Source organism: Lynx rufus, unplaced genomic scaffold (genome assembly GCF_022079265.1).
Source record: "Lynx rufus isolate CCGP_SWC_20201006 ecotype Redwood Valley unplaced genomic scaffold, mLynRuf1.p SCAF_19, whole genome shotgun sequence".
Taxonomy (NCBI): Eukaryota; Metazoa; Chordata; class Mammalia; order Carnivora; family Felidae; genus Lynx; species Lynx rufus.
The window spans coordinates 18,445,114-18,472,220 of NW_025814833.1; the positions used below are offsets into that span (position 1 = coordinate 18,445,114).

Here is a 27,107-nt window from a genome sequence, read left to right on the forward strand (position 1 = left end):
ATGATGCGGTTTTATTGTTCCCTGTTAGGGAGCTACTTTTCATATCTCAGGTGACCAGACATACTTGAGAATGCAGTTTGGCGCATGAATAACATGGGACACACCGTTCGTTTGCAATTTTATTTTTTAAAAATGAAATATTCAAAGTACTTTTTTCTTTCAAATATCGACACATAATGTTTAACTTTAAATATTTACAGCATGTTGTTGTGATGCTCTTGTAGAAAAATGCATGCTTCTGGCCTGAAAGCCAGAGCAAAATGCAAAAGACCATTTAACTGCAGCCAGAGAACATGAACCTGTACAGTATCCAGTCACTTTTCAGCACAGGAGTGAGAGCAGGAATACAAAATTGGGACCTATTGTTTCCTAGCAACACGGCTCAGGCCATTATAACACAATTTTCAGTATGATTAGAACCTCTAACTGTTGTTATATAGAAACTGAAAATCTTGGCATACACTGTAAACATCTTTACTTCTCATGAGAAAGTAAGCAGCTAAAAAGAATATTTTTCTGACGGTAAAGGCTATACTTCTCTTTTTCACCTTCTTTCTTACCGATGCTTTTGCCAGAAGAATAGTAAAGATTTAGACATTGTCATGATTCATACAAGTAAAATATTTTTCAAGGACACAATCTGATATACTAACATTTATTTAAGAGGTTAAAGTCCACCACTAAATCTAAGGAAAGATTTTTAACTGCCAAACACATTTCCTTTGACAAATAATGTAAGATGACAACTGCCAAGACAAAATCCACAGCAAGTTTAACTAACTATTTTCAGTTACTGTTTAGGAAGTAATTTCTTCTTACACACAGTAGTAGGTTTGGTCCTTAATAGCTTTCACATGAAGGACACACTGAAATAACAGTCACTATTTTGTGTTTGAATTCTTTTTTGTTGTTTGTTGTTTTCTGTTTTTTTGTTTTTGTTTTGCTTTTTTGTTTTTTTTGTGTTTTTTTATGTTTTTTTGTGGTTTTTTTTTTGGTTTTTTTTTGTTTTTTTTCTTTTTTTTTTTTTGTTTTTTTTTTTTGTTTTTCCCTTTTGCAGAATAAAGAACCTTACAGAAGGCTGTGGAAGAGCAGTCTGAAATCTGAAGTACTAGTCAGGTCAGCTGTGTGTATGTGAGTTCCTCCAAGAAAACAAGAATGTTGTATCCAGTCTGTAGCCTTCTGTCTTTCCACAAGCTATAATACACTCCAGTCTTTCCAAAAGTTTCTTTCAATACTTGATTACTGTACTTTTGCTTCCATTGCAATTGCCCTTACAGGAACATATCTTTATAAATGCAAAAACTTTGTCCTGACTCTCTCAGGTGATATTACAGTGGGGCCTGGACTGGTGAAAACTATATTTTTAAAAGGAGGAAAGAAAAGAAAAAAGAGTAGGAACAACATGATAGGATGCTTGACGTGGTGTTGATCGCAATGAAAAAGAAAAATCTTAGAAAAAGTATCATTCAATTTTATACCTCTCTATGTGGTTAGCATGTGAATTCCAAATTACACATCGTCAAGTTTTTATACATTTGGCTATGTGGTATATATATTATATTCTATATATATAGTCTCTATATTATAGATCTTCTAGATAAATTGACAGTAAAGGACACGCTTATTTTACACAGTGTTTTGGTGGGTTAAAAATAAAACATATGCCTATTTATATGGAGAGTGTTTTGCTAGAAATTAATTTATGAATTGGGCTTTATTTCCCTTTCCTTCAGGAGTCATGCTTCTAATCAATAATGATTAGAATGGCAACTAAAAATAAATGTATTTAAATGTCTGCTAAACTGAACTTTGCAGTTCATTTGGATCTCTAGACTGTAGTGCAAGAGTAAAAACAGAACAAAATAGAACAAATAAAATGGGCCTAACTAGGAAAAAGAAACAACCACAGAGTATTCCCTGCCTCCGGCCCAGAATGTTCTTCATGAGAGCCCAACTAGAGTGCCCTCATTCTAACTTGAATAGCGTGTGGCTGTCCAGTGTCAGCTGCCTGTGCCTGTGCTCCGGGTGTGAGAAATTCGTGTTTCTCTGTAAGATGCATTCACTTTCATCAGGGAATGCAAACAAAGTGTTCTTTCGCTAATTTAAACTTCAGAATTACAAATCAATGACGGCATTCTTTGTATTCAGCTGAACAATGTACCCCACGTCTCCACGTTCTTATTAAGAAATGCCAAAATGTTTCTCTTAGATTTACTGTGCATTAGCGCTAACCTTTTGGGTTTTTTTTTTTTCCTCTTTCCTCCCACAAACTTCGGGAGAGGTAAAGAGAGTAATAATAGTTCAAGGCAGTATTAAAACCACAGCTATAAGTGATAAAAAGTGCATTTCCTGAATATAATACAAATGTAACTTTAAGAAACTAAAGGCACAAACTAAATAAATATGTATTACAAACTAGAAATGCACAGTTCAAGGTAATTACTATTAAGTAAAAGCCTCAAATATTTGTTTCTAATGGATATTTAAAGCAGTTTGAAAATGATACATCATCAGTGAATTGCAAAAAGTATAATAATCGCTTAAAATATAAGCAAAATAGACTCTAATATTGACATCTTGGATTAGTGATAAAATACATCATCACATTTATGAATGCACTCTCTATATACAGTTCACAAATTATTTTTCCATTGATTTAAAAGAACATCAGAGGTTCTAGGAACATAAGGTCCATTTTTAGGCTGGTGTGGAGGTATTCAAATTTCCAACAAGTTGGTTCATAATTTTAGAATCCCATCCTGAATAAACAGTATACCACTAACACAGGCCTGATTCAGAAAAAAAAATAATATGATTATAGTCTGGATTAGTAATCTCTTGAGCTGGTGTGCTTCCAATCAAAAAGAGAGAGGAGTTCATCATGAATTCTCTCTCGGTCTCTCTGTGTCTCTCAGAATACACACGTAAGAATGTGGTAACCCCAACCTGATGTTTTTGAAAATGAAATGTTTGAATACACCCTCCCCTACTGTCTGCGGGTCCTTGCCTTTTCCTCCCTCTACTTGGTGGAGGAGCCAGACTCTTGCCAAACCTTAACGTGAGCCCGGATTCTGACTTCGCATATTTTCAAACGAAACCGTCATCACCAAGCAAGGCAATGACCCCACACTGCATTTAGGTAGCAGCTGGAAAGAATCCAAACTGTAACACTCCATCATAAATCCTCCTTCAGACATAGCAAATATCCAGACCCAGGGATGAAAGTGCTGAAGCTGGCTCAGGGGAATTTTCTGCAGGCCACATTGTGCTGTCATGTCTTTTCATTTGTGGTAACTTACAATTACGCAGCATTTTACAAACTGTCTCTTTGTCTCTGGGCACAAATCTCCTAGCTCACCAAGGGGCTTCTTTTTGCTACAGGATTCATAAAGATTGAGGAACCGCAACTGATATTAACACTAATCCTGATCTTTTTCCAAAGTTTAAATGATCATGGAACAAAAATAACCCTTTCTGGAAAATAGTTATTTTCCTAGGCAGGACACACGATTAAATCAAAATAAACGGGTAAAGACAGAGAACTAAAATAACTCAAGTATCAATTGTTTTGGTAAAAAACAGTCTGCCTCTCTATAATCAGTTGAAATGTTTTCGATTGGAAAGGGTTCACTTAATTAAATTTCCTGACTATGGAGGGGAGATGTCCCATACAGAATTGTACATTTGAAAGATAAATCTAAGTGGTATGAATCAATGTGGCAGCAACTACTGTGATGTTCCCTTTGGTGCTTTCCTTTCATCTTAGTACTAGGTCTATTTTTTTTTTTTAAGGTTTTGGCTCTTCTGAATTTCTGCAGTAGTAGTGAATGTATTTATCAGCATCCCAGGCATGTATGCCTGCTAAAACCTCTTGTTTTTTTTTTTTTTTTTGTCTGTACCAGAATCATTTGTAGTAAATTACCTTTCGTGTGCACAAAACCATTGGATTAGTGTATAAATATGGAATCACTAATGTGAAACTATGACCAAAACACACCCTATATATAGATGAGTAATTCCTACCCAGGTTAATAGAAGCTATGTTTACCTGACACCAATACAGCCAGACAATTTGGTAAAAAAATGGAGTCAAAACAGGTTGTGCAGGAGACGTTCCATTGGCCAGCTGCCTTGGTATCACGTACACATGAGCAAATAGTGGCATTTCAGTCTGTTACCACACCCACAGGGAAGCATGGTAGGCAGAATCCGGCCACCGCACGCCAAAACACAGCACAACAACATGGCATTTACTTTAACAAGCAAGGAGGAATAATCAGGGAGGAAGGGCAAATGGGTCGTGACTCTGGGAGATGGTGGCGGACGCCATTTTCCACTTGTTAAGTTTCCTATAACGGATCTGGAAAATGCGAAAGGGCCGGCAGTCTTTCGAAATGCAAGGTTCAGAACACTATCGCACCACATTTTCAGATAGCTCGCAAGTTCTGCCAACAGTTAAACGTGAAACTTTCGCGTCACAGTAGAGATACGTAGAACCTTGGGTTCTTTATACTTGAACTCATGTGCATGGTTCGACAAATCTAAAGTGGTGCTTTCTGGAAACTTTTTTTTTTTTTTTTAGCTGTTTTACTTGTGTTATTTTGAATACTGCCACACAAGAACTAAAAATCTCTCATTTCTTAAAGAGTTTAGACAAACAATATTAAAATACCATCTTCCGTCACATTGAAAGGCAGTTGGATATGTTTTTCCTCCATATTTACATATACAGAGTTCTGATCTAGAAAACCAATACAACAAACCATTTTATGTTTTAAAAACAGGCAGTCTTTGGTGACGCAAAGGCAGAGATGTTTTTTGTTACCTCCTGCCTATTTCGCTCTGTCTCATAAAGTGAATATTGTTGGCGCTGTCAGAAAGTTCTAAATACTGCTCGACAGACAAAACAAAATACCCATCATAACCTTGTACCCTCCCAGTGCTCAAAAGCTGCTGCTTTTCCCCCTCTGTCCATGCCCGAATACCCTCCTCCCCTTCTTGCAGCCTTCTCTGTTCCTTAGTCCAGGCCTGGGCCACCGCGCGTTGTCTGGCAATCTCCAGCACGTGATTCTTCTCCTCTTCGACAGTTGTCCCATACCGGATGTTGAAGCACAGAGCCCCGTGCTGGAGCTGGATATCCGCAAACCGTCTAGTCCTCCCATTCAACACAGAGGTCATCTGGGACACAGTGACATTGACACCATTCTCTAGAATCCGCCTCCCCCCAGTGTTCCCGATGAGCACCAGGTCTTCCTCCAGAGACCCAAGCTTAATGAAGTAGTGAGTGTCCCTCCCCTCTATGGTAAAATGAAGGTTTTCCAGGTAATGAGCATTATTGAGAATGGCAGCAAGCCGCCTGCTATCTTCGTTGGCTACTCCTATAATATCGGCTGTTACTATGCCATCCTTGATGGCGAATTTTATACCTTTTCCAAAAACAGAAGGAACAGCAGCAAACCTCGGTTGCTTCCCTCCTTCAAGGCACCGTCCATCATTGTATTGGGGAGTCATAGGAAGTTGGTCCAGGGAAATGAAATTCCTGAGCTGTTTCTGGAGCTCACACTGAATACCTAGGATAGTCTAGGAGAGAAGAAAGGCACAGTGCAAAAATGCAGCACAGGGTCAGATACCTGTCATGCTTGGGGACTGTGGAAAGCACCTTCTCGCTTTACGGTGCTGGTGAGTGAGTTCAAAGCAAGATAAATTTGGACTCTCTTCATCAGAGATTTGGCAAAGACAAGACTAACAGGTTACTTGGCCACCTGGTTATATTTCTTGATGTCTTGGTGAGTTAAACCTAAGGAAATGTACTAGAACCTTGGAGCCAAAAGTCGCTTCAAGTTACATGGGGCCAGCTCCCCCAAAACAAAGACCTTTCGTTTTCACCAATGTAACTAATACGATCTGTTACCGTACGTGGTGTAATACATTAGCCACAGTGAGGAGCAGAGATGGCTTAAGGCATTATTCTTGGCTTTAAACAGATTATGATCTTATAAATAACCACAGCAAAGCAGCAAGAAGATCTTCTTATGAGGACTTAAAAACAAAACAAAACCAAAAACAACTCTTTCTATTGTGGACATTTTCAAACATACTAAGAAATAGAATCGTGAACCGCCAAGTGTCCATAACAGGGCTGCAGCAATTTTCAACATTTTTATTAACTTTTTAAAAAAAGATTTTTAATTACAAAACGGACTCTTAATGACGTTTTAATTATAAAAATTACTTTTACATATTATATGTATTTAGGGATAAGCCTATAGCACCCATTTAAAATTGCCTTTTCCTTATAATTTTTTACACTTAAATTTCAAGCCCTCCCACCCAAATATCAGTTTTATTCTGAAGTATTTTTTTTTTTTTTTTGCAAAGAGACACTCCTCTATTTCTTTCAATTGAAAGGAAAAGTTACTTCATGTTTCCATTTGTTCCTCATCCTCTTGATGAAATGACCTGTTAAACCGTGACTAGTCTGGCATTCCTTTTTCCCAGAGACTTTACCCCTATACTCTTTATTACTTTCACTTCACTGATCTTATGTACTTTTTCTTAATAATTTAATTCTGTTCTTCCCATGCTCTTAATGCACCACACCCTAAATTATTTTGCTGTTGGAAATCTGAAGATTTTACATCTGTCAGTGAACAGTTTTCTCTATACAGAGTCCATAATTGCCCTTGGTAGGCCGTTGCAGAATTTTAAAAGTTGACTTCCTCTTGTTTGTCTACTTCAGCAGGTCACCAAGTGCCATATTGGCCTTGTCTTTCCTAAAAGCTCCGATTCCCTGATCCTTTTCTCATGGAAGCTTTTTTCTGCCTCCTCATTAATCATGGACATTTTAGTGAATATTCAAGATGACTCAAAAATAAGGAAGGAAATATATGTTAATGCCATCTCGGGGTGTTGGATGCTCCTCTGGTTTTTTGGTTTGTTTTGTTTGTTTGTTCGTTTTTTCAGATACATAGAGACGGTAAAAGTTTTACTAACCTTTCCGGGATCCCACTCTGGAGTTTTTGTCTGAAGCTGGAGAAGCTCATAAGTTAACTCCAAATTTTCTAATTCTGGTTTGGGGAATCCAGGTAGAACATTGTGTAGCTGGAAACCAAATAGCTCCAGCCAACTTCCAATGTCTGTGAGGCACAGAATAGAAAAGGAAAACAAATGATGAAGCCCATAGTTTACAACCTTTGTGGAAAGCTTGAATGATGCCTCCCCTGCCTTTAGTATGTTCAGCCAGTGGGAAGTTAGGGATAGAACTCCCCCTTCTATCACCTGCTCCAAAGCCTATGATCCACTCTCTACTGGGAAACCTTTTGATTCGTGGAGAATCACAGAGATGGGTTGGGTTTACAGCATTGAAACTCTTAAAAAAATTTTTTTTTTAATTTAATTTATTTTTTGAGAGAGAGCGAGCGAGCAGGGGAGCAGAGAGAGACAAAGGGAGGGAGAGAGAGAATCCCAAGCAGGTTCCACACTGTCAGCATGGAGCCCAACGTGGGGTTTGAACTCACGAACTGTGAGATCATGGCCTGAGCCAAAACCAAGAGTCGGATGCTCAACCGACTGAGCCACCCAGGCGGCCCACATTGAATCTCTTAATGTGGTGGTGGCACTGAGGCCACACAGACCGTAATATTAGGTTTATTTGATGGAACATAATCGTGAAGTTTTTAAATGAAACCATTCATATAAGCTTTGAAGAGTGAAAACTACAAACAGCAAGCTTAAAAGGAAAGAAACGATGCACTGGGATGCAAAAACATCGTGTTCTATGCCACCTGCACAGTTTTGCTTGCCCTAGAAAACTAAGGAAGAGAGTGACTGCATAATAACTTGTGGGCTAACTGGCAGGAAGAGGAAGCATATTTACAAAGGCACGGAGATTATGTGATAAACACCACCGAGTTATTTCAAGTTTAGTGTAAAGCTTTGTACCTGTGGTATACTTTGCAACATCTTGAATTTTGCCAACTGGGTAGTTATTTTCAAAGGAGTAGAGGTTGAATGGTTTAGGAAGGAGGTTCAACTGTTTCCATATGTGATGATTAGGTGTTGTCCACCTACCAGCAACAACATCATAATCCCTTTGTCCCAGGTGCACTAATTTAGTAAGCAAATCATAGAGTCCTCCATGAAAACCAATGATGACCTGAAAGTCAGGGTAAGTGTCATGGTAGATATCTCCATAAGGCGTGTACAAGATCTCTTTTATCACCTGACCTCGGCTGCTGAACACAGCCAGTGGCGTGCCCGTATTATCACAGGCTACGTAATATTCTTCACCACTGCTTAGCTCCATGGCAATGAGGTGACCTTGGAGATCGTAATACAGGGATGTGATCTCTGAGCTCGTGTGGTTGTACAAATGAGTAATTCTTATGGGATTGGCAAGGTCTGCATAAAAGAACTGAAGGTGCTGCCCTAGGCTGGACTTACTGGCGACACGTCGCCCAAGCCCATCGTAGTAATACTGCACAGTCCAGCCAGAAGCCTTATTGTAGGCTTTCTGCAGCAGACCATTAGAATTGTATTCAAATATGTCATTTCCCCTCTGCCGCAGAAAGCCATCTTCATCCATTTTATACTGAATTTCTCCTAGTCTGGTGATGCGGTCTCGGAGGTCATATCGGAGAGGAGTAAGACGAGCACTATTCCCGTGGCTTAAGAGGTTGATGTTTCCATTCAGGTCATAACTGTAACGCCACTGGGTTTTGTCATTTACGGACACAGTCTGCAGCTGCCCGTCAGCATCGTATTCGTAGAAGTATCTTGTTATGTTGGCATCCACTCCCACTCTTATATCACATATCACCATACGCCCCATATTATCATACTGAATAGTCATCCAGTAGGCAATTGCCTTTAGGATTTCGTATTGGACCTCGATAACTTGTCCGCTGGCGCTGAAGATCTTGGTATGCTTCATCACCGTAGTAGTTATGACCTGATTTAAATCGTAATTAATTACACTGAATTTTCCAAACTGCTCTGTTCTACCAGAGACATCAACATATCGGTACAGATCTATGGGCAAAGGGGTTTCATTGATCACAGCTTGCATGCTGGTGACGCGGAAGTTGTTGTAGCTGTAGTCAAACCGAGCATTCACCAGACCTTCTTCACTGAACCTGAAGATCTGGCGTCCAATAAGAGGTCCTGAGGAATCAAAATAAAAATAATGAGAACAGAGCTAGATGCGTAATGGTGAACGATCAGAAAGGTCTCGTGTTATTTTCCTTAGCAGCAATGCTTTTATGTTCGAAATAAGATATTAGAGGTTGACCTCTGATACCGAAAGCGTGTCATCTCATAGATATGTACTCTCACAGTTGTGGTCATTAAATATGAAAAAAAACTGTATGTTATAGAATGATTTAACTATAGGACCTATGTAAGTAATAACCCATCCGGTAGCTTGGGGTGAGGAAACTGATATTATAAACACGCTTTCTTGTTATAATCACTGACAAGAATGCTTTTAATTCATTTAACCCGTGCTACAAAATCAGCAGGTCAGATTTCCACGAAGCCCAGCATTAAAGTAACTGAATTTGGCATTTTCCAAGCTCAAGGGATGAAACAGATTCAAAAGTTCTGACTTTTGAACATATTTTGCCATCAGCTGAGGCTTATAGAGGTCACATGGGGCTTGAGCTCGTTTCAGTGAGGCTCAAATCTTGCAGCTGCACCTTTGGGATGATTTGGTGGTGGGCTACAAATGAGCACACAGACTAGGTTCTCTGATCTCAACGTTTCTGAGGGCCAAGACAGGGACAAAGAGATGTGTGGTGGTTTCCTAAGGGATCACCTTTCATGCAGTCTATAGCAGGTTTTTAATTTTCAAAGGAAGATAATTTAATAACTAAAGGGAACACGTGTTGGATTGAATGTCTGCAGGATGACTCTATTTCACACTGTGGCCGGCAAAAATTTCATAAGACAATACTGGTACGGTTGTACACATCCCCACCGTTTCACAACAAACCTGTTTGCCTATATCTGATTGTGCAAATGAAGCCGTCATGCATCAGGTGTATTGTCTTAATCACTCCAGAAGACTCTTCATAGGTTAATGTGACCTGAGTGGTATCATAGAGAATCTCAGACAGCCTTGCTTGCTTGGTGTATTTGTATAACACTCTGCGCCCTGTTCCCAGATGCAGGGTCTGTAGCAGTCGGCCATCTCGACTGTAGTCTTGGATAAAAGAGGTGCTACTGTCTGGTGGGGTGTAGATGTTCCGGTAGTAGCCCACTGAAAGCATGGTTTGTAAGCTGTGGCGCACCATACTAGGCATGGTGACCGAGAGCAGACAGTCTGATTGGTCATACTCAAAGATGTAACGCCTCTGGCTATGTAAGAGAAGCATCACAGACTGAAACGAGACAAAGGCGAAATAGCGTATTATGTACCACTGAAGTTGAGGAGAAGAAACGCATTCATCCATTCAACACAGATTTATCGAGCACTTACTACATGCCAGGCACCGTGGTGGACCCTAGTGGATACAGTAGTGGGCAGTCACGGTGTCTAACCTTATGGAGCTTACAGTTTAAGGGAGGAGGAAGACAAGCAACCAAGCAACTGCAATATAGTGTGAAACGTGTTATGACAGAGGAAGGACAGGGTGCCTAGCAGAGGAAGAATAGCTAACCCAGACTTAGGTGAGGAAAGGCTTCCTGGAGGAAGTGACTTCCGAGTCGAGACCTAAAGAATGACCAAGGCTTGGCCGGGTGAAGGAAAGGAAACGGGGGGGGGGGGGCGCAGGGTAGGGAGAGAGTGCCCCTGACAAGAGCACAGCATTGTGAGGGGCTGGATAAGAGAGATGGCTTTTCAGAGGATGAGAGCAATTTCATGTGGCCAGAGAGTGGGTGTGTCGGAGGGGAGGGGATGGTGACTGGCAAGAGACAAGGCCAGTTAAGTAGGCTGGGTCCAGATTATGCTGGGCTTTCTAAGCCATGCTAGAGACCGGACTTAAACATGTTGGCCACAGGGAACCACTGAAAGCAAGTCAAAGGGCCGGGTGCTGGCACAGCTGGGAGAAGCAATTGGTCAATATTCCAGAAAGGTTACTGTTTGTGGAGAAGCATCCACGTGGCGATGGACTGGAGGGAGGTAAATGGAGGGGGAGGCATGCCACATGTGGAGTTATGGTCACCAAAAAAGTATTCATTGACTTCACATAGTCGTAAATGTCTTCCTCAAAAGTTGTACGCAAAATGTCATTATTACTGCTTCGCAATTTGTGTTTTATTTGGTTTTTTATTTGAGTACCGTTGACATTTTTTCAAAATTTTATTTTTAAGTGATCTCTACGTCCAACGTGGGGCTCAAACTTACAACCTTGAGATCAAGAGTCGCATGTTCTGACTGAGCCTGCCGGGAGCCCCTATAGTTGACGTTTTAAAAATATTGGACTGTAGTTGACAAGCAATTCATATTTTAAACTATATTAGGGGAACATGCCATTAGAAGTGAAGAATTCTCTGGATATACAACCCCTTTCCTCCAAACTGATCCGTATTTCAGAAACAGTTATTTGTTGAGGTGTAATGCCTCGCATGTAATTAGGTATTTCACTGATATTGGTTTTACCTTATTTTAACTTTAAATACAAACATAGAAGGAGCACTGTTTTACAGGGGACTCCATCCTATTTCTAACTGAAAAGCATTTAAATCTCATCTTTTAATAAAAATTAAAAAAACTCTCAGCCCCGGAGATTCTCATGTAACACTCTAAGGACGCTTTTCCCTTCCCTTTTTGAAAATTACCTTATCAAGCAAAAGGATTTAGTTGAGCTTTATTTTCTGAAGTTTGTGTTATGTAAATGATAGGTATCTTTTCATTTTCTAAACATAAATTACATTAATATTTATGAATACAAATTGCATAAGCACACATAATGTACACTTAAACCTTCTAAACATGAAACTAGATTCTAATAGTAAATGTATTTCTTGAAACTGCATATCCTCCCTGCCCTTCTGAGAATTATTGATTTGGAATCGCATGTCAGGACCGTGAAGTCAAAGTCAGCAGTTATTTTCTCCTTTGTTCATCCTGTTTTTCCCCACCAAGTACTCTGCCTCGCGGGTACAGAGCTGCGTGCGGAAACCCTGTCACCTCATCACCTGTGGACAACACGCAGCTCCAAAACAGAGGCACTCCCACTGAACAGAGAGGCAGGAGACTTGGCTTTTCTGTGTGGGCATGAGGACACGAAGGGAGAACCACGTCCTTGACCGAGGCAGAACCCACAGACCCTGGGGGCAGCTGGCGGAAGATGCCTTTGCATTACCCTATGCTCCCAGTCCGATTTCTTAGCTCCTTTCCACTCTGTTCTGTCAGTTTGCCACGAGCAAATGACATCTGTCACCTGCGATGCAGGCCAGGGACAATCACCATATGGCTCCCACGCATTATCTCGTACCAGCCTGCCTGGGCCATGCCTTTCCCAGTCGCTGTATGCGCCCTGCCAAACATTTGTAGCACATCGCCACTGTCCCCACCCCCCCGCTCCCGTCTCATCCACTGCGCTGCAGTGAACCACTGCCTGACCCCGTTCCTAGGTGGTGCTGATGCCGTGCTCTCTCAAAAGCTCCCCGGTCTGTTTTAAAGCTTTCTGCCAGTGGCGAGAATGCGGATGATGCGATTAGAAATCTCGTGAATGTAACTGTGGTGTTGCCAGAATACCATTTAGCTCTCACTTGGCTGCCTTTTCACTTTGGGTGGGCATTATTATCAGTTTGTTCAGTAACAATGCCTATGAGTCCATCCAGTGCCCACAGTGCTGCTACGGCGGGATAAAAGGCCATTTCTTAGGAGTGCAAACAATAGAGTGGGAGACTTTGTATTTTTTTAATTGGTTGTGGGATCCTAAAAGAGAGCATTGTAAAGAAGAAAGAACAAGCATGGATATTCATTTGAACGAGACTAGATAGAAATGAGAGATGGTAGAAATTTGTAAAGCTAAAGCATTTGAACAACCACCAGATGGCAGTGTGGGGCCACCTGGAAGCTCAAGCTACGTACCGTGTATTGTATCCCCTGAGGCAGCCTTTGGAAATTTCAGCCCCAAAGAGGCAATTTTGTGTAAATGTATCAGGCTAAAGCATCTTATTAAATGATTATAAAATATCTTTAAATGCATTTTAAAAATGAAGTCCTTAAGAACGATTTTAGGAAACCGAAAGATTTACATTTACTGTAATACAAAATTTTAGCCCCACAAGTCTTCAAAATATAATTAACTCAGAGAAGTCTCATAAATCAAGATAGAGAATTAATGACCACATAGAGAAAATTTAAGAAACAATAATTGATTTTTTTAATAGAGAAGAGATCCTTTAAGCAACCGCAGCTATTACCCAAATTATTTTTCTTCTAATGGCTTGGAGACCATTGTGCATGAAAATGATACATGTATCTTTCACCTGCTCTAGCGGAAGTCATGTAATTTGGACAAAATTTCTGCACGTTAAGGTGAACTATCTGCTGTTGTTTTGAATATAACATGGTATAGGGATGGCAAGCAAATTTACAGAGATAACACCAGATGGATTTTGAGATATAAAATGAGGTCTACGTTTTCAAGCTTGAGAATCCTTACTTAAAAAAAATTTTTTTTAATGTTTTTATTTATTTTTGAGACACAGAGAGACAGAACATGAGCAGGGGAGCGGCAGAGAGACAGGGAGACACAGAATCGGAAGCAGGCTCCGGGCTCTGAGCTGTCAGCACAGAGCCCGAAGGGGCGCTCCAACTCACGGACTGTGAGATCATGATCTGAGCTGAAGTCGGACGTTTAACCGACTGAGCCACCCAGGCGCCCCGAGAATCCTTACTTTAAAATATACTATGAGAGCCAGTGTCTTTGTGTTTGCTCTGCCCCACACGTAGTGAAAGAACGTGCCAGCAAAGGCCATGTCACAGAGGACAGAAAAGAGCACAAGAAGACACAGAACCTCATCACTTCACTGGAAAAGCTACATGGAAGTTGGACTTTGGTAAAATTCAATATGCTTCCCCCCCTTTTCTTCTTTCTAGCATCACAATTTGAAAAATGCTTTAATTTTCTTTTTTTCTTCCTTCATTTTCCTTCCTCCTTTCCTTCCTTGTTCGAATTTACCTACCAGGAGCAGCAAGTAAGTGGCGTTTGTTCTGGACTGAAAAATAAATGCTATAATGCAAATGGAAATGGAAAGGAACTAACTTTTATTGAAAGATGTCCTGGGTGCTTTATATTAAGTTATTTCACTTAATCATCACATCTATTCATTGAATGCATTATTATTGCTGGTAATTATAATGTTAATAAACTCCATCTCATGATACATGATTTTTTGGAAAGTAAAGAGCCATTCCAAAATTGTGGGCTTTGCACGTTCTGAGTTTTGCATAATAGGATTGCTGAAGTCAGGAGCTACTTTTTAATTAGAGAACAAATTAAACGTGAACTCAAGAAAGGGACAAAAGTCAACTAAAAGGCACACGTGATTTGGGCTTGTCTCGCTGGTCAGTAAACTAGTCTCTGGAAGTCACTAGGGCTTCTCTTGATACGTGACACATCAGTCAGGTCTTATTTCTGTCCACTGCAGGATAGAGTTGGGGTTTTTTGTTTGTTTTGCTTTTAAAGAGTTATTGCCAACTAAGTTTCTGTAGCAAAGAGAACTTATGTGAAGTTTACTTCACGTGATTCTTTGCTGAGGAAAGTTCGATGAAATAATCAGCTAATTCAGAAAAGAGAAACAATAAAATCGCTTCCTTGGTGTCAAAGAGGCTACACTCAGGGCTAAACATTAGGTTTTCAATAGGCTTTTTCGTTTTTGTACACACAGCATAAAGGAAAAGTCTTAGAGACTCAGACGCAACTGTCCACAGGCAGTTGGAGCTCAGTGTGCAAACTACGCGCTAATGAAGCTGGGGTTAGGAGTTCAAACCCATGCGGCTCCTAGGGAGTGTTGGCTACTTCACTAGCCACATGTGCGACCTGCGGAGGGGTCAGTGCAAACGCGTCCTCATTCCTCGAAAAACAAATCAGCTTATAATCTAATAATCAGGGGCATCTTTTCAAAAAAAATTTACAATATGTTTATTTATTTTTGAGAGACAGAGAGACAGACAGAGAAAGCGAGAGAGAGAGACAAAGGAAGAACAAGCGGGGGTGGGGGGGCAGATAGAAGGAGAGACACAATCCCAAGCAGGCTCCACGCTGTCAGCGTAGAGCCCCATGTGGGGCTCAGACCCAAGAACCGCGAGATCATGACCTGAGCCGAGATTAAGAGTTGAACGCTTAACCGACTGAGCCACCCAGGCAACCCTGGCATCTTTTTTTCATATGAAGGTCGCTACATGCGTCTCCCATGTAATGGGATTCATTTAATTTTGTACCATGTTTAGCGCTTCGTAGGACATGAGCCATAGGATTTTGCAAATCATTCTTGTTACCAAAATTCAAGAGGAAAGACCTACTCTGTAAGATTCAGATGTTCCCAGCATAGAGTACAGATGATAGATTTGATCTATTTCTTCAGCAGACAAGGGGTGGATATAGCAGAGGACTCCCTTCTTTACCCTGACTCCCAAGTAGAATTCTGTTTTATCTCCTAGGCATTTGCAATTTGGCAAATTCTCTAGCAACTGCTTCTGGGAAGTAGTTACAGTTTTATGGTGACATACAACCATTGGCACGCTTCTTTTCCTTCGAAACTTTGGGGAGTGTGTCAGAAAGGCTTGGCATTGGGGTGCCTGGGTGCTTCAGTCAGTTAAGTGTCTGACTTCGGCTCAGGTCATGATCTCACGGTTCATGGGTTCGAGCCCTGTGTCAGGCTCTGTACTGACGGCTCAGAGCCTGGAGCCTGCTTCCGATTCTGTGTCTCCCTCTCTCTCTGCTCCTCCCCTGATTGCTCTCTCTCTCTCTCTCTCTCAAAAGTAAATAAACATTAAAAAACTAGAGAGAAAGGCTTGGCATTATTTGGTGCAAATAGCGAAAATCTGTCATGTGAGCTATGAGTTCCTATGACTTCTGTAAGAACTTTTAGGGGTTAACTTGCTGTGATTATCCTTAAATCCTCAAGGGAAAGCATTTTTCAATTTTCCCAGAAATTCATTCAGGACTGATGAATCCAGTTGAACGGATAGATTTGGGAAACAAGAGACACCATCTTAGCACATCAGAAATTGAGATGGAGGGATAGAAATCAATTTCCCTTACTGTTCTCTGCTGCTGATGTGGCCAGAAACCATTTTGCTATGTGGTGGCTGTCTGATAAATGGTTCCGGTGGTGGGATTAAAATCATTGTCTATGTCTGCCAGACGGGAGGCCCCAGGCTCCCGTTACAGGTGCTGCTGGAGACTCACTGTACACAAAGGACTGTCACCAATGAGGCCCCACTGCCACCATTTGCTCAGACTGATTACTTGTGAAAATTAGTCCTGAAATGGATACTACTAAAACTTCACCGATTATCCTAACAAAATCCGAATTCCTGATCCTCTGTGTAAGAGGCTCTTCTCCAGAGCTGAGACACATTAACACACAATTTTATAATTTTCCACTTATTTTACCTCAGTGTGAGCTTTCATAATAATGAAGATACCTTTTCAAGAGCGGTAGCAAATACGCTCAAATAAGGAGAAAGCTAAGCCATTATCCTGACTTCAGTTTGAAAGAGTACCTGGCAGAGTGTGCAGTTGGGGAAAGTTTTCAGCTGAAAAACAGCTTCTCCGTATACATTCATTTTGTTGTTGTTACTTGAACAGAGCCGAACAGCGAGAACAGACTTTTTTCTCCTGTACGTCTCCTCGCCAAGATCGGTAACTAGGACCATTTGCAATATTCTCATTCAGAAACTCAGAAGTAGTTTCTTGTCCTTACATACTTACCTTTTCCAAGTAGGTATAGCTCCAAATTTTCCCATCAGCCCAAGTTCTTGAAATTATTTTTCCACTCTGGTCATATTCCATTTTTTCATTCCACGTCCCTCTTTGAATGAATGTCACCAACCCCGAAGGTGAATATGTGATGTTCACTTCATTGTATCTGCTTACGGGAGACCACAGAATAGGTCGTCCCGTCTGGTCGTAAAGAATTCGAAGGGTGAATTTCCGGTGGTCATCGTAGATCTTTCCCGTGCGAGTTATGTGGTCAAAATCTATGGACAGCAGGTTTCGGTTATGGGCCTACAAAACAGATATAAGATACCTTTTAAGCACTGCTTCGGTTCGTCTCATCAACTGCGTTCACAATCGTGCAGCCAACACCTTAAATCCACCTGGAGCGAAAGACCAAAGAAGATGTTGGCGGTGGGGAGGAGGGAAGGCCAGATACGGGAGGTTTTCAGGCAAAGCCCAGTAAACCAGGGTATGGTTTTTATGCAGATTTAAGTCCTCACCTTTTCCACTGTAAGAGTTTCTAAAGATTTAGGGCCATCCTCCTCTTCCTGGTACAGAGAGGGATACGCCCTTACACATGGAGATTTCCCTGATAAACAGCAAATGCCTCTTCCAAAAGGGTAACTTCTCGGGTTTCAGAGCTTCTCCTGTATCTGCTGTTTCTTAAAATCAGTCCACAATAATCTTTATGCCAAAAAGGCATATTTTAGCGTGGCAAATTCTGCTGTCCTTCAAATGAAAAAGGAGAGACTTTGACAAGTGTCCGCAGCAGTGACCCAGGACTCAGGAGCCATTTAATTAGCTGCTTGCCTGTACACCAAGTCATTTCTTCTATCAGGGGCTTAGTTTTCCTATCTGTGAAATGGGAGTGATATTACCACTGTATTATAAGACTACATATACAGATACCTGGAGAAATGTAAAAATATTATTAGCGATTGTTATTTTAAAAATATAATTACTTTTTTTCATTTAGGTTAGGCTTTTGCATGGGCCGTGTGTCAGATTCCAAGGTGACTGTAGTTTGGTGTACTAGATTTATATCTGTAGGAATTGCAGTGTGATCTGGAACAGCATGTTAAATATCTGGCTAATGAGGAAAGGAGAGAAACCGACAATAGGGCTTGACTACATTAATCATAGTTGAACTAAGCTGATTCACTCAGTACTCAGCTAAACTCTATGTTCATTTTTAACTTCTGTGGACAAGGATCCCTTTAAATACCTTAAAGCTCTGTACCGTGCCCCCAGAAAAATGCACGGACACACAAACAGGAATGTTTTACACGAAATCTCAAGAGGGGCTCTGAAACCCAGTCGTGAAGCCTCTACAAGTCTCAAGAGTCCAATTTTCAAATCTCAGTTCAGAATGAGATTTTTAAAAATTTTTTTACTTAAAAATTTTTCTTTTCATTCTTTGAGATATAATTGACATACAACATTAGTTTCAGGCGTACAGCACGACTCAGTATTTGTATATATTGTGAAGTGATCACCAGAATAAGTCTCATCAGCATTCATCTCCACACAGTCACACATTTTTTTGTCTTGTGATGCGAACTTTTAAGATGTACTCTCTCAGCCGCTTTCAAATGTATGACACAGTCCTATTAACTGTAGTCACCGTGTTGTGCGTTACATCCCCAGGACTTATCTATTTTATAACTGGAAGTTTATACTTTCTTTTTTAAAAAATTTTTTTTTTCAACGTTTATTTATTTTTGGGACAGAGAGAGACAGAGCATGAACGGGGGAGGGGCAGAGAGAGAGGGAGACACAGAATCGGAAACAGGCTCCAGGCTCTGAGACATCAGCCCAGAGCCTGACGTGGGGCTCAAACTCACGGACCGCGAGATCGTGACCTGGCTGAAGTCGGACGCTTAACCGACTGCGCCACCCAGGCGCCCCTGGAAGTTTATACTTTTGATCACCTTCACCCATTTCCCTTCCTGTCCCCCACCCCCTGTCCCACAACCACCAATTTATTCTCTGTATCTGAGTTCAGGTGTTTTTAGGATTCCACGTGGAAGTCGGATCCAAAGACAGTTCTTATCTTAGTGGCCAGATAACTGTGAAAGGGAGGAGAATATGCCACCCAAAACGTGCCACTTTGGCACGCGTATCATTTTGAGCTGAGGTCAGTGAAGACCCAGCAGGTTTAAGAAAAACTTTGATCCCTTCCTTAACTACCTAAAAGAATTCAGTTAGGAGGCCTGGTTCAGGAACAGAGCTATTACCCGAGATTACTTTTTATCGGAATGACCTATCTGTATGGCAGGACCAACGTGTAATTACTAAACATCTGCTCTTATTCTCCTCCTCATCCTGTGAATTACCCTCCTCCCCGCCCTGGAGCCCCAGGCACCCTCTCTCATCTCTTAGTTCAGGATGGTCTAGAAGCCTCATATTGCTTGTCTTTGAGCCTCTTGTGTTTTTGTGGGGTTTCCATAAGTGCAAAATTAAATTGGTTTTCCTCTTTAATATTAATCTGTCTCACATGAATTTTATTAGACCAACCAAAGAATCTAGAAAGGAAGAAGGGAACAATTTCCCGCCCCTACAACTGCAAAGCCAACATTCGCATTTCTAAGTCCTGTGTTCCCTTGCTCACTTTGGTTTTCAAAATAATTTCCTCAAACCCCATGCTCCATCATAAAAGTGGTATTTTTTTTCATTGCAGAAACACTGGAAAATATAGAAATAGAAAAAGAAAGTAATTACCTGTCATCTCACCCTCTAATGCTAATCACTGCTAATACTTTGCTACATTCCATCCATCTCACTTTCTTGAATAATCTGTGTATATACTGAAAAATACAACTAAGGTTGTACTTGAAAGTTCTATGTCCTACTTTTTTAGCTAATGTTTTATTATGAGCATTCCTCATATTATTAAATATTGTTAAAATGTGAATTTTAACGGTTGCCTAGTGTCTTCTTACATGATAATTATTTATTTATCCTTTTTCCTATTGTTAGAAATTAGAGTTTTTACTTTTTGTTATTCTTTCATATTTAATATTTTGTTGAACATTTTTATAAATAAGTATTTACTTAGTACAGAATTCAATAGGTGTGAAATGAGAACATATTAAAGACTCGTAATGCGGGGTGCCTGGTTGGCTCAGTCAGTTAAGTGTCTGACTTCAGCTCAGGTCATGATCTCGCAGTTCACGAGTTCAAGTCCCGCATGGGGCCCTGTGCTGACAGCTCAGCCTGGAGCCTGCTTCGGATTCTGTCTCCCTCTCTCTCTGCTTCTCTCCCACTCGCACTCTGTCTCTCTCTCTCAAAAATAAACATTAAAAAAAAGTTAAAAAAAATTTGCTAAGTAGTGAAGTTGAGTCTTTTTTTAATTTTATTGGCCACGTGTATGTCTTCTATGAATTGTCTATTCATGACGTTTGTCCTTTTACTACTGGGGTGTGGCATTTTGCTTTAAAACGTCTCTTTTGGTTCAGTTTCTTCATCAGTCAGCTGGGACTAATGATATTTGCCTTTAATTTTGAGCTTCTGCAAACAAACAAACAAAATTAGGACCTAGCAAATGTTCCACGCCATGAATTCTATCCAGAAGACTAGAGATGAGATCCCTAAATTATTTGAAAGGAAGTGCTGTTGGTCTCAGGGGTGGGTTTAATTCACGGAATAGAGCCACACACAGGTTGGGAATCAGGACTCTTTAAACCATCTGTAGCCAATGTGTGCAGCGCTGTAGTGCATAAATATACAGTAACCTGCTGTTATTCCTTAAAAGGTGATAGTGAAGCACATATTTTCTGTCTTTTGATACGCAGGGCTTGGAAACCTATACGTAACCAGGTGTTCTTTCTTCAACTACCTTTCCTGTGGTTTTATAGCCACATATCTCCAACTGTAATACCGCTCATTTACAATAGCTGTAAAATATCCGTGTACTCCCAGAGACGGTTGTAACTGTTACAATTTATGTTATAATGATAGTTAAAGAGGCAAAGTAACAAGTGATTTCCAGTTCAACTAAATTTGTGGTTTTATTTGTCTGATAGAGTAAGTTCACTACTCAAGAACACATTTCTTAATAAAGTCGTTACCGTGACACAGGCAGGGATCACTGGTAAGTGGTACAAAGCAGACCAAGACGGCCCAATGTTCTTTCTCTGCCTGTCAATACGTCGGCAACCATGCTTCTCTTTTTCCGGATAATGTGCTCTGATATTCAGATGCTGCCAGAAAACTAGTTTCAAAGAGGTTTGGAAAGTGTGATATTGTGATTTGTAAGAAATATATATTTGGTGTTCCGCCCGGGTCCCGGCACAAAGCTCCTAAAACCTTTGGAATCTCCTATGATAAGAGTGATAAAGCTGCCTTTTGTTATGTTAATGAAGTGACATTTGGAGGGCCCTCTGGTGACCTACGAATGGGGACTGGTTGCCTGGGAAACCAACAGGGTGATTAGAGGGTTGGTACTTCTAGTACCTCCCTCCAAACCTCTGGAGAACGAGGGAGTGATTGGAGGTTGAATCAGTTGCCAATAGCCAATGATTTAATCAATCTTTCCTAAGTAATGAAGTCTCCATAAAAACGCAAAGGAGGGGCGCCTGGGTGGCTCAGTCGGTAGAGCATCTGACTCTTGATTTCGGTTCAGGTCATGATCCCAGGGTCATGGGATCGAGCCCCATGTCAGGCTCTGTGCTGAGTGTGGAGCCTGCTTAAGATTCTCTTTCCCTCTGCCCCTCTCCTGCTCATGCTCACTCTTTCTCCCCACTCCCCCCCCCTCCCCCCCCCCCCCGAAAACAAACAAACCCAAAGAATAGGTCGGCCTGCTCCTGGGCTGGTGAACAAGTGTAGAAGCTGGGAGAGTGGTGCACCTGGAGGGCACAGAAGCTCCACAACCTTCCCCATACCCTGCCCTCTGCGTCAGTTCCATCCGGCTCTTCCTGAGTTCTACCCATTATAACAAACTGGTGATCTAGTAAGTAAAATATTTCTAAGTCCTGTGAGCTGCTGTAGCAAATTAATCAAACCCAAGGAAAGGGTTGTGGGAACCTCTGGTTTATAGCCAGTCTGTGAGAAGCACTGGTAACAACTTAGACTTGGGACCGACTGGCGTCTAAGTAGTGGGCAGGGGGCAGTTTTGTAGGACTGAACCCTTAACCCGTGGAGTCTGATGCTATCTCTTGGTAGATAGTGTCAGAATTAAATTGACTTGTAGGACAGTCAGCTGGTGTCCCAAGAATTGCTTGTTGGTGTGGGTTAACTCCACCTCCCACACTGGAATTGAGTCCAGGAACCCAAAAGACAAGGTAGTGTAAAATTCAGCTAGAGGTGAAAGTGGATGAAGTTGAATAGAAGATGCCATGGAGTCCCCCCGAGTCTCCTGTGGAAACTAAGTGTGAGGAGGCTGGGAAGGAGTATGCTTTTCCGGGTGGGCTCTCCCACCCTCATCATGGAGAGCTTATATGCTCCGGCCATTTTGGCAGGAATCCAAACTTAGGCTGATTGCCAATGACCGTTGGGGTCTTGAGCAAAGTTGGGAAAGCTCCATGTTCATACAAACACTAGTTTGCCTGAAAGACAATAATCGCCTTTGACCTAAGTGTGGAGCATCCATCTTTATTTCCATGGGAAATAAATAATAAAATAACAGATAATAAATAATACAGAAAATAATAAATAATACAAAAATTCTGCATGGGATAAGAATTTGCCACCACAAATTATGCCTCCTTGGCATATTTTAGGCCGATTATTTTTAAGAAGCAGACACAGGAGAAGCTCTTAAAAAAACTGTGAAGTTGACCATTTGCATTTTTAAGGGGAATTTCCATTTGGAAGGGTGTCTCCCTGTATCAGAAAGTGGGGAATGACTAAATCTCTAGAAACTCTTAGCAATGGAGAAGGTGAGGATTTAAAATTACATAAACTACACCCTTGTTTAGTGTTGTTTTCCTGGTAACCTCCCATAACTGACTCCTCACCTCCAATATCTTTTGTCTAGCTGGAGGTGTTACTTAAGGCATTGGCTTCAGCGAACTGGGGATCTACTCAGTTTTCCTGGGTCTCTCATGTACACAGGAGGTATACATGTTATTAAACTTAGGTCTGTGTTTTCTCCTCTTCATCTGTTTTTATACACGTTTAAGTATTACACCAGCCAAAGAACTTAGAAGAGTGTAAGGAGATTGTTTTTCTCCCCAACATACTCTTCCTCTAGTCTACACCAATTCTTGGGTTGGAAAAGAGAGGGCAAAGAAAGGGTTGAAACTTGGTAATCACCCCAAGTTAAAAGGGAGGTCTTTTTCGACAGGTTGCGCATTGAACGGGACCTCTGAGTTTGGCAACTGATGAGCTGAAAGCTGGACTTGGTAAACATTTTTCATAGGCAAAGAAGTATCTATGCTTTAGTTCATCCTCTGGTTGCCCTCAGATTTCTTTCCGCTTTGCTAAGGAGAAATAAGGAGAAGGGCTTGCTTTTTGTTCCTAGTTGGACCAGAAAGGAAAGAGGGAAGCCAGTGGCCCAGGGAGCCATGGGTTGTGATTCCCGCAGAGATCAAAGTGCTTGAAAGGGTGGGTACAGGCTCCAAAGAAAGGTGGGTACAGGCTCCAAAGAAAGGTGTCCTTTGCCTGCACTCAGAGCCTTTCTTGGTCCTTCCTAGGAATTTATGTTTTAAGGGCTTAAGAGAAAGTCTTTTCAACCCTTCCGATTCAAGACTCATTCAATTAGCAGGATAAAGATATATGAAGTTGATGTATAGGTAGCTTGTTGATATTTGACTGTTTGGGGCCTACAAAAAGGGCAATTTGCTATGGTTCAGTTGAATATATTCTATATATATCCTATATATACAGAATACATGTATATAAAACACATACACAAAATGTGTTGAACTCAAGTAAGCTATGATTATGGCAATTGATTTCCTTTCTTCTACAGGGAAGAAAAGGCTGAATTTCCTGCTGTCTAGCATTTCAGCTCACAATGCACCTGAATTAATCTGTTAATCTTTGCTGGAAAAGTCGGAAGGTGAATAACGGACACAGGCCAAGCAATCACATCACGGTTTGGGAGATGCCCTGCATTTAATTTCTATGAATTTATGAGAATGGATAGAAAAGTCACAGATTTTAAATTAGTACATGCTACCCTGCACTCACTGGTTTTAAGGTAATTAGTACTTGATTTTTAGAAATCAATCAGGACAGTGCTACAGATTTTATTTGTTATTGACAACTGCTAGGCTGACAATCAAAACCATACTTAGGCTTGCTTTTAATTCACAGATTTGCCTATAAATGAACAGGGTCTGTATTTCGTGTTAGCATCAGCTGCTACTATTCCATCTGGAGTTTCCTTTTATCTCTTTTCTTGTTTTTACTCACAAGATACTCTCCTTACCTCGCCAGCCCACAAAATCTTAGTGCTAGTAGCAATCTTGGGACACGGGCTATTGAGTTGACCCGCCTGGGTTCAAATCCTGGTATTGCCACTTACTAGTTATGTGTGACCTCTCTGTGCCTGTTTCTTAACCTGTAAAATGGGAATGATAATAATAGAAACCACCTGATAAAGTGTCATGCGTACTAAGTGAATTAATCTATAGCAATACACATAGTAAGACCTCAGTGAATGTTAGCTGCTGTAATTATGACCAATTGTGATAATGCCACTCTTGATGGAGATTGCACAGCCCATATCGCTCCTTTCATAGATGGGAAAAGGGGTGCAATATTATGGGCATACCACTTGTTCCTCAAAATCTTACTCATTCCGCTCACCTGGCTTCTGCTATATCTTTTAACTTAGATGCTTTTTGCATTATATTAATTTGCTCTCGTTTAAATGCTCTCCTGTTGGGGAATTCATTTGTGTAACCATACAACAGACAATGGAAATTTTTCATACCAAATCATTAATGCTTATATGCATGCGGAATAATATGTGAAATACTTTCTTTCGAGTTCTCTTAGTGGGGTTGACTTAAGATTAACAAATGTAGTAGCTTCTGTGCTTGGAGAGCCCCAAGAATCCCCTGGCCCCCAAAAACCCAACTCGGCCCGGTTGCCTGGATGCCCGAAAGTTCCTGTCTCCAGGTGACTCCTTAGGGGTAGATGCACTGTTACTTGGGACTGAGAACGACAGATATATTTTGAAAATAGATTAACCTATCTGCAAGTAGGCTCCTTATCTAAATTTTCACAAAACGAATCCCTCCAGCAAACCCGGGGAGAAGGAAGTTAAAATAGCGTGAAGCAAATGTGAACTCCAACTCTGAGCAGCCTGTAGCCGAGTGCCCTGTCAGCAAAGGCATTTTCTGAGAAGGGAGGGAGATGCTGGAACCTTCTTGGCTGCCTCCCAAATTCCCCATCATTTGTCAGCCTGGGACCCTGTGTTGCATCTGGGCTTGTTCCCGTTTCAGAGCTCAGATCATGTATGAACGGTCACATGTTGCATTTAAAAAACAATCTACCCGGTGCTCAGTTATCTTTGAGTGGAGAGGGGACAAAAATCAATTGCGAGGGTTTTAGATAAGTCTTTGCTTCATTTTGCTTGTAAACACATAATCATCTTACTTGATTTTATGACTTTGGTTTGAAGTGCTAAGCTTCCTGGACTTTTGTTTTGTTTTGTTTTTCCTTTTCATAAAGGAGGGTGTAGTGCTGGGGTTTTGCTGTAACCTCACATCTCAGTCTGCGAAATCTTGTAAAGAGCTCTGGGATGCAGTGCTGGGATAAGTCTCCTATGACGGGATTAGTATCCGTGCGTGTGGCGAGGTGCAATCTGGGTGAAGTTCCCAAACTGGTTCGCTGTGGGTGAATGTCCAAATCTTTTACAACTGCTTCCATTGTTATCTGCACTCTAATGTCTCCATTGTTCAGGGAAATGTATTTATGGGGACAGGCTGATGCAACAGATAAGATACATGGACTGGATGTAAAAGTACTTTGCAAGGAAGGTGATTCAAACACAATTCAGGTTGGGGTAGGGAATGGATTTTTGCAATAAAGGAAATTTCCGGATGTTAATGTGAGTTATTTCACTTAATGGAGTTGGCACAGGACATCCCAGAGGTTACAAATCCCTCGCCTGGCCAGGGTGAGCAGGATATCACGTTTCCCGACAGCCTGCCTTGCTCGCCTTGAGGTGACTTTGTATGAAAAAAAATGCCATCAATCATTAGAGAAGATCAACTCTTGTTGCTTTATCTCTAAGAGAAGTCTATCCTTGCCTGTTTTTCTTTGAGCTAGAAGGTCTAGGCTGAATGTGACAGGTAGCTTTTTGGAATGTCCATCATCTTCCCAAAGGGGTCTTTAAATGAACCTGTCATTTTGTGCCCAAACAAGTAGTGTTTTAGGACCTGCTGCCCAAGCACATTGAAAAATGACAACCACACCTTTGTGTGGTTTTTCAAAGAGGAGTCCTATTCCCCACAGTACAGCAGGAGTTTCTATGTTGTACGACTATCTGAACCTGGTATTCTGTCTCAAGAGCTCTGGTACCCCCAACTTGCCCTCGTTGTGGACTGGCTGCTCCACCCGGAGAAGTAAACGATTCAGTCTAGATGAATGGGTAAAGAAGATGAGGTATATTCCTACAATGGAATATTACTTGGTGATCAAAAAGAACGAAATCTTGCCATTCACAACAGCATGGATGGAACTGGAGGGTATAATGCTAAGTGAAATAAGTCAGTCCGAGAAAGACAGATATCATGATTTCACTCATATATGGACCTTGAGAAACACAACAGATGAACACAGGGGAAGGGAAGGAAAAGAAGATAAAAACAGAGAGAGGGAAGCAAATCACAAGGGACTCTAATGACACAGAACAAACTGAGGGTTGCCGGTGGGGAGTGGGCGGGATGGAGGGCACTTGTTGGGATGAGCACTGGGTGTCATGTGTAGGTGATGAATCACCGGGTCCTACTCCTGAAACCAATACTACACTGTATGTTAATTCACTTGAATTTAAATAAATAAATAAATAAATAAATAAATAAATACATAAATACATAAATAAAATGATTCCGTCTAGGCCTTGAGGTCCTTGAGGGCATCGGAAAAGCTTGTTCTGTACATGTATGCTTACAAATGGGACCCTGCATATCTGGCCCAGGAAGAGAGAACGTTCCATCTCGTGCCATCTGCTTGCTCCTTGAAAAGTGACCGGAAGTGAAGGGGTACCATCTCTGAAATAATAAACTCAGCAGGGGAAGAGAGCTTGCC

The 27,107-nt window shown here is 41.1% G+C and overlaps 1 protein-coding gene across 3 annotated transcripts in view; it reads right to left on the reverse strand.

Annotated features, from left to right (window-relative positions):
- Positions 1-1,052: 1,052 nt before the first annotated feature.
- The window catches only part of TENM1 (teneurin transmembrane protein 1), a 555,347-nt gene continuing 529,292 nt past the window's right edge, over positions 1,053-27,107 (reverse strand). For all 3 annotated transcript variants that reach the window (XM_047082126.1, XM_047082125.1, XM_047082124.1), the window contains 5 exons: positions 16,893-17,189; positions 9,992-10,379; positions 7,942-9,162; positions 6,994-7,136; positions 1,053-5,580 (listed from right to left, as the gene is read on the reverse strand). In XM_047082126.1, coding sequence (XP_046938082.1) covers positions 4,822-5,580; positions 6,994-7,136; positions 7,942-9,162; positions 9,992-10,379; positions 16,893-17,189 — 2,808 coding nt within the window. In that variant the 3' untranslated portion in view covers positions 1,053-4,821. The remainder of the gene's footprint in view (positions 5,581-6,993; positions 7,137-7,941; positions 9,163-9,991; positions 10,380-16,892; positions 17,190-27,107) is intronic.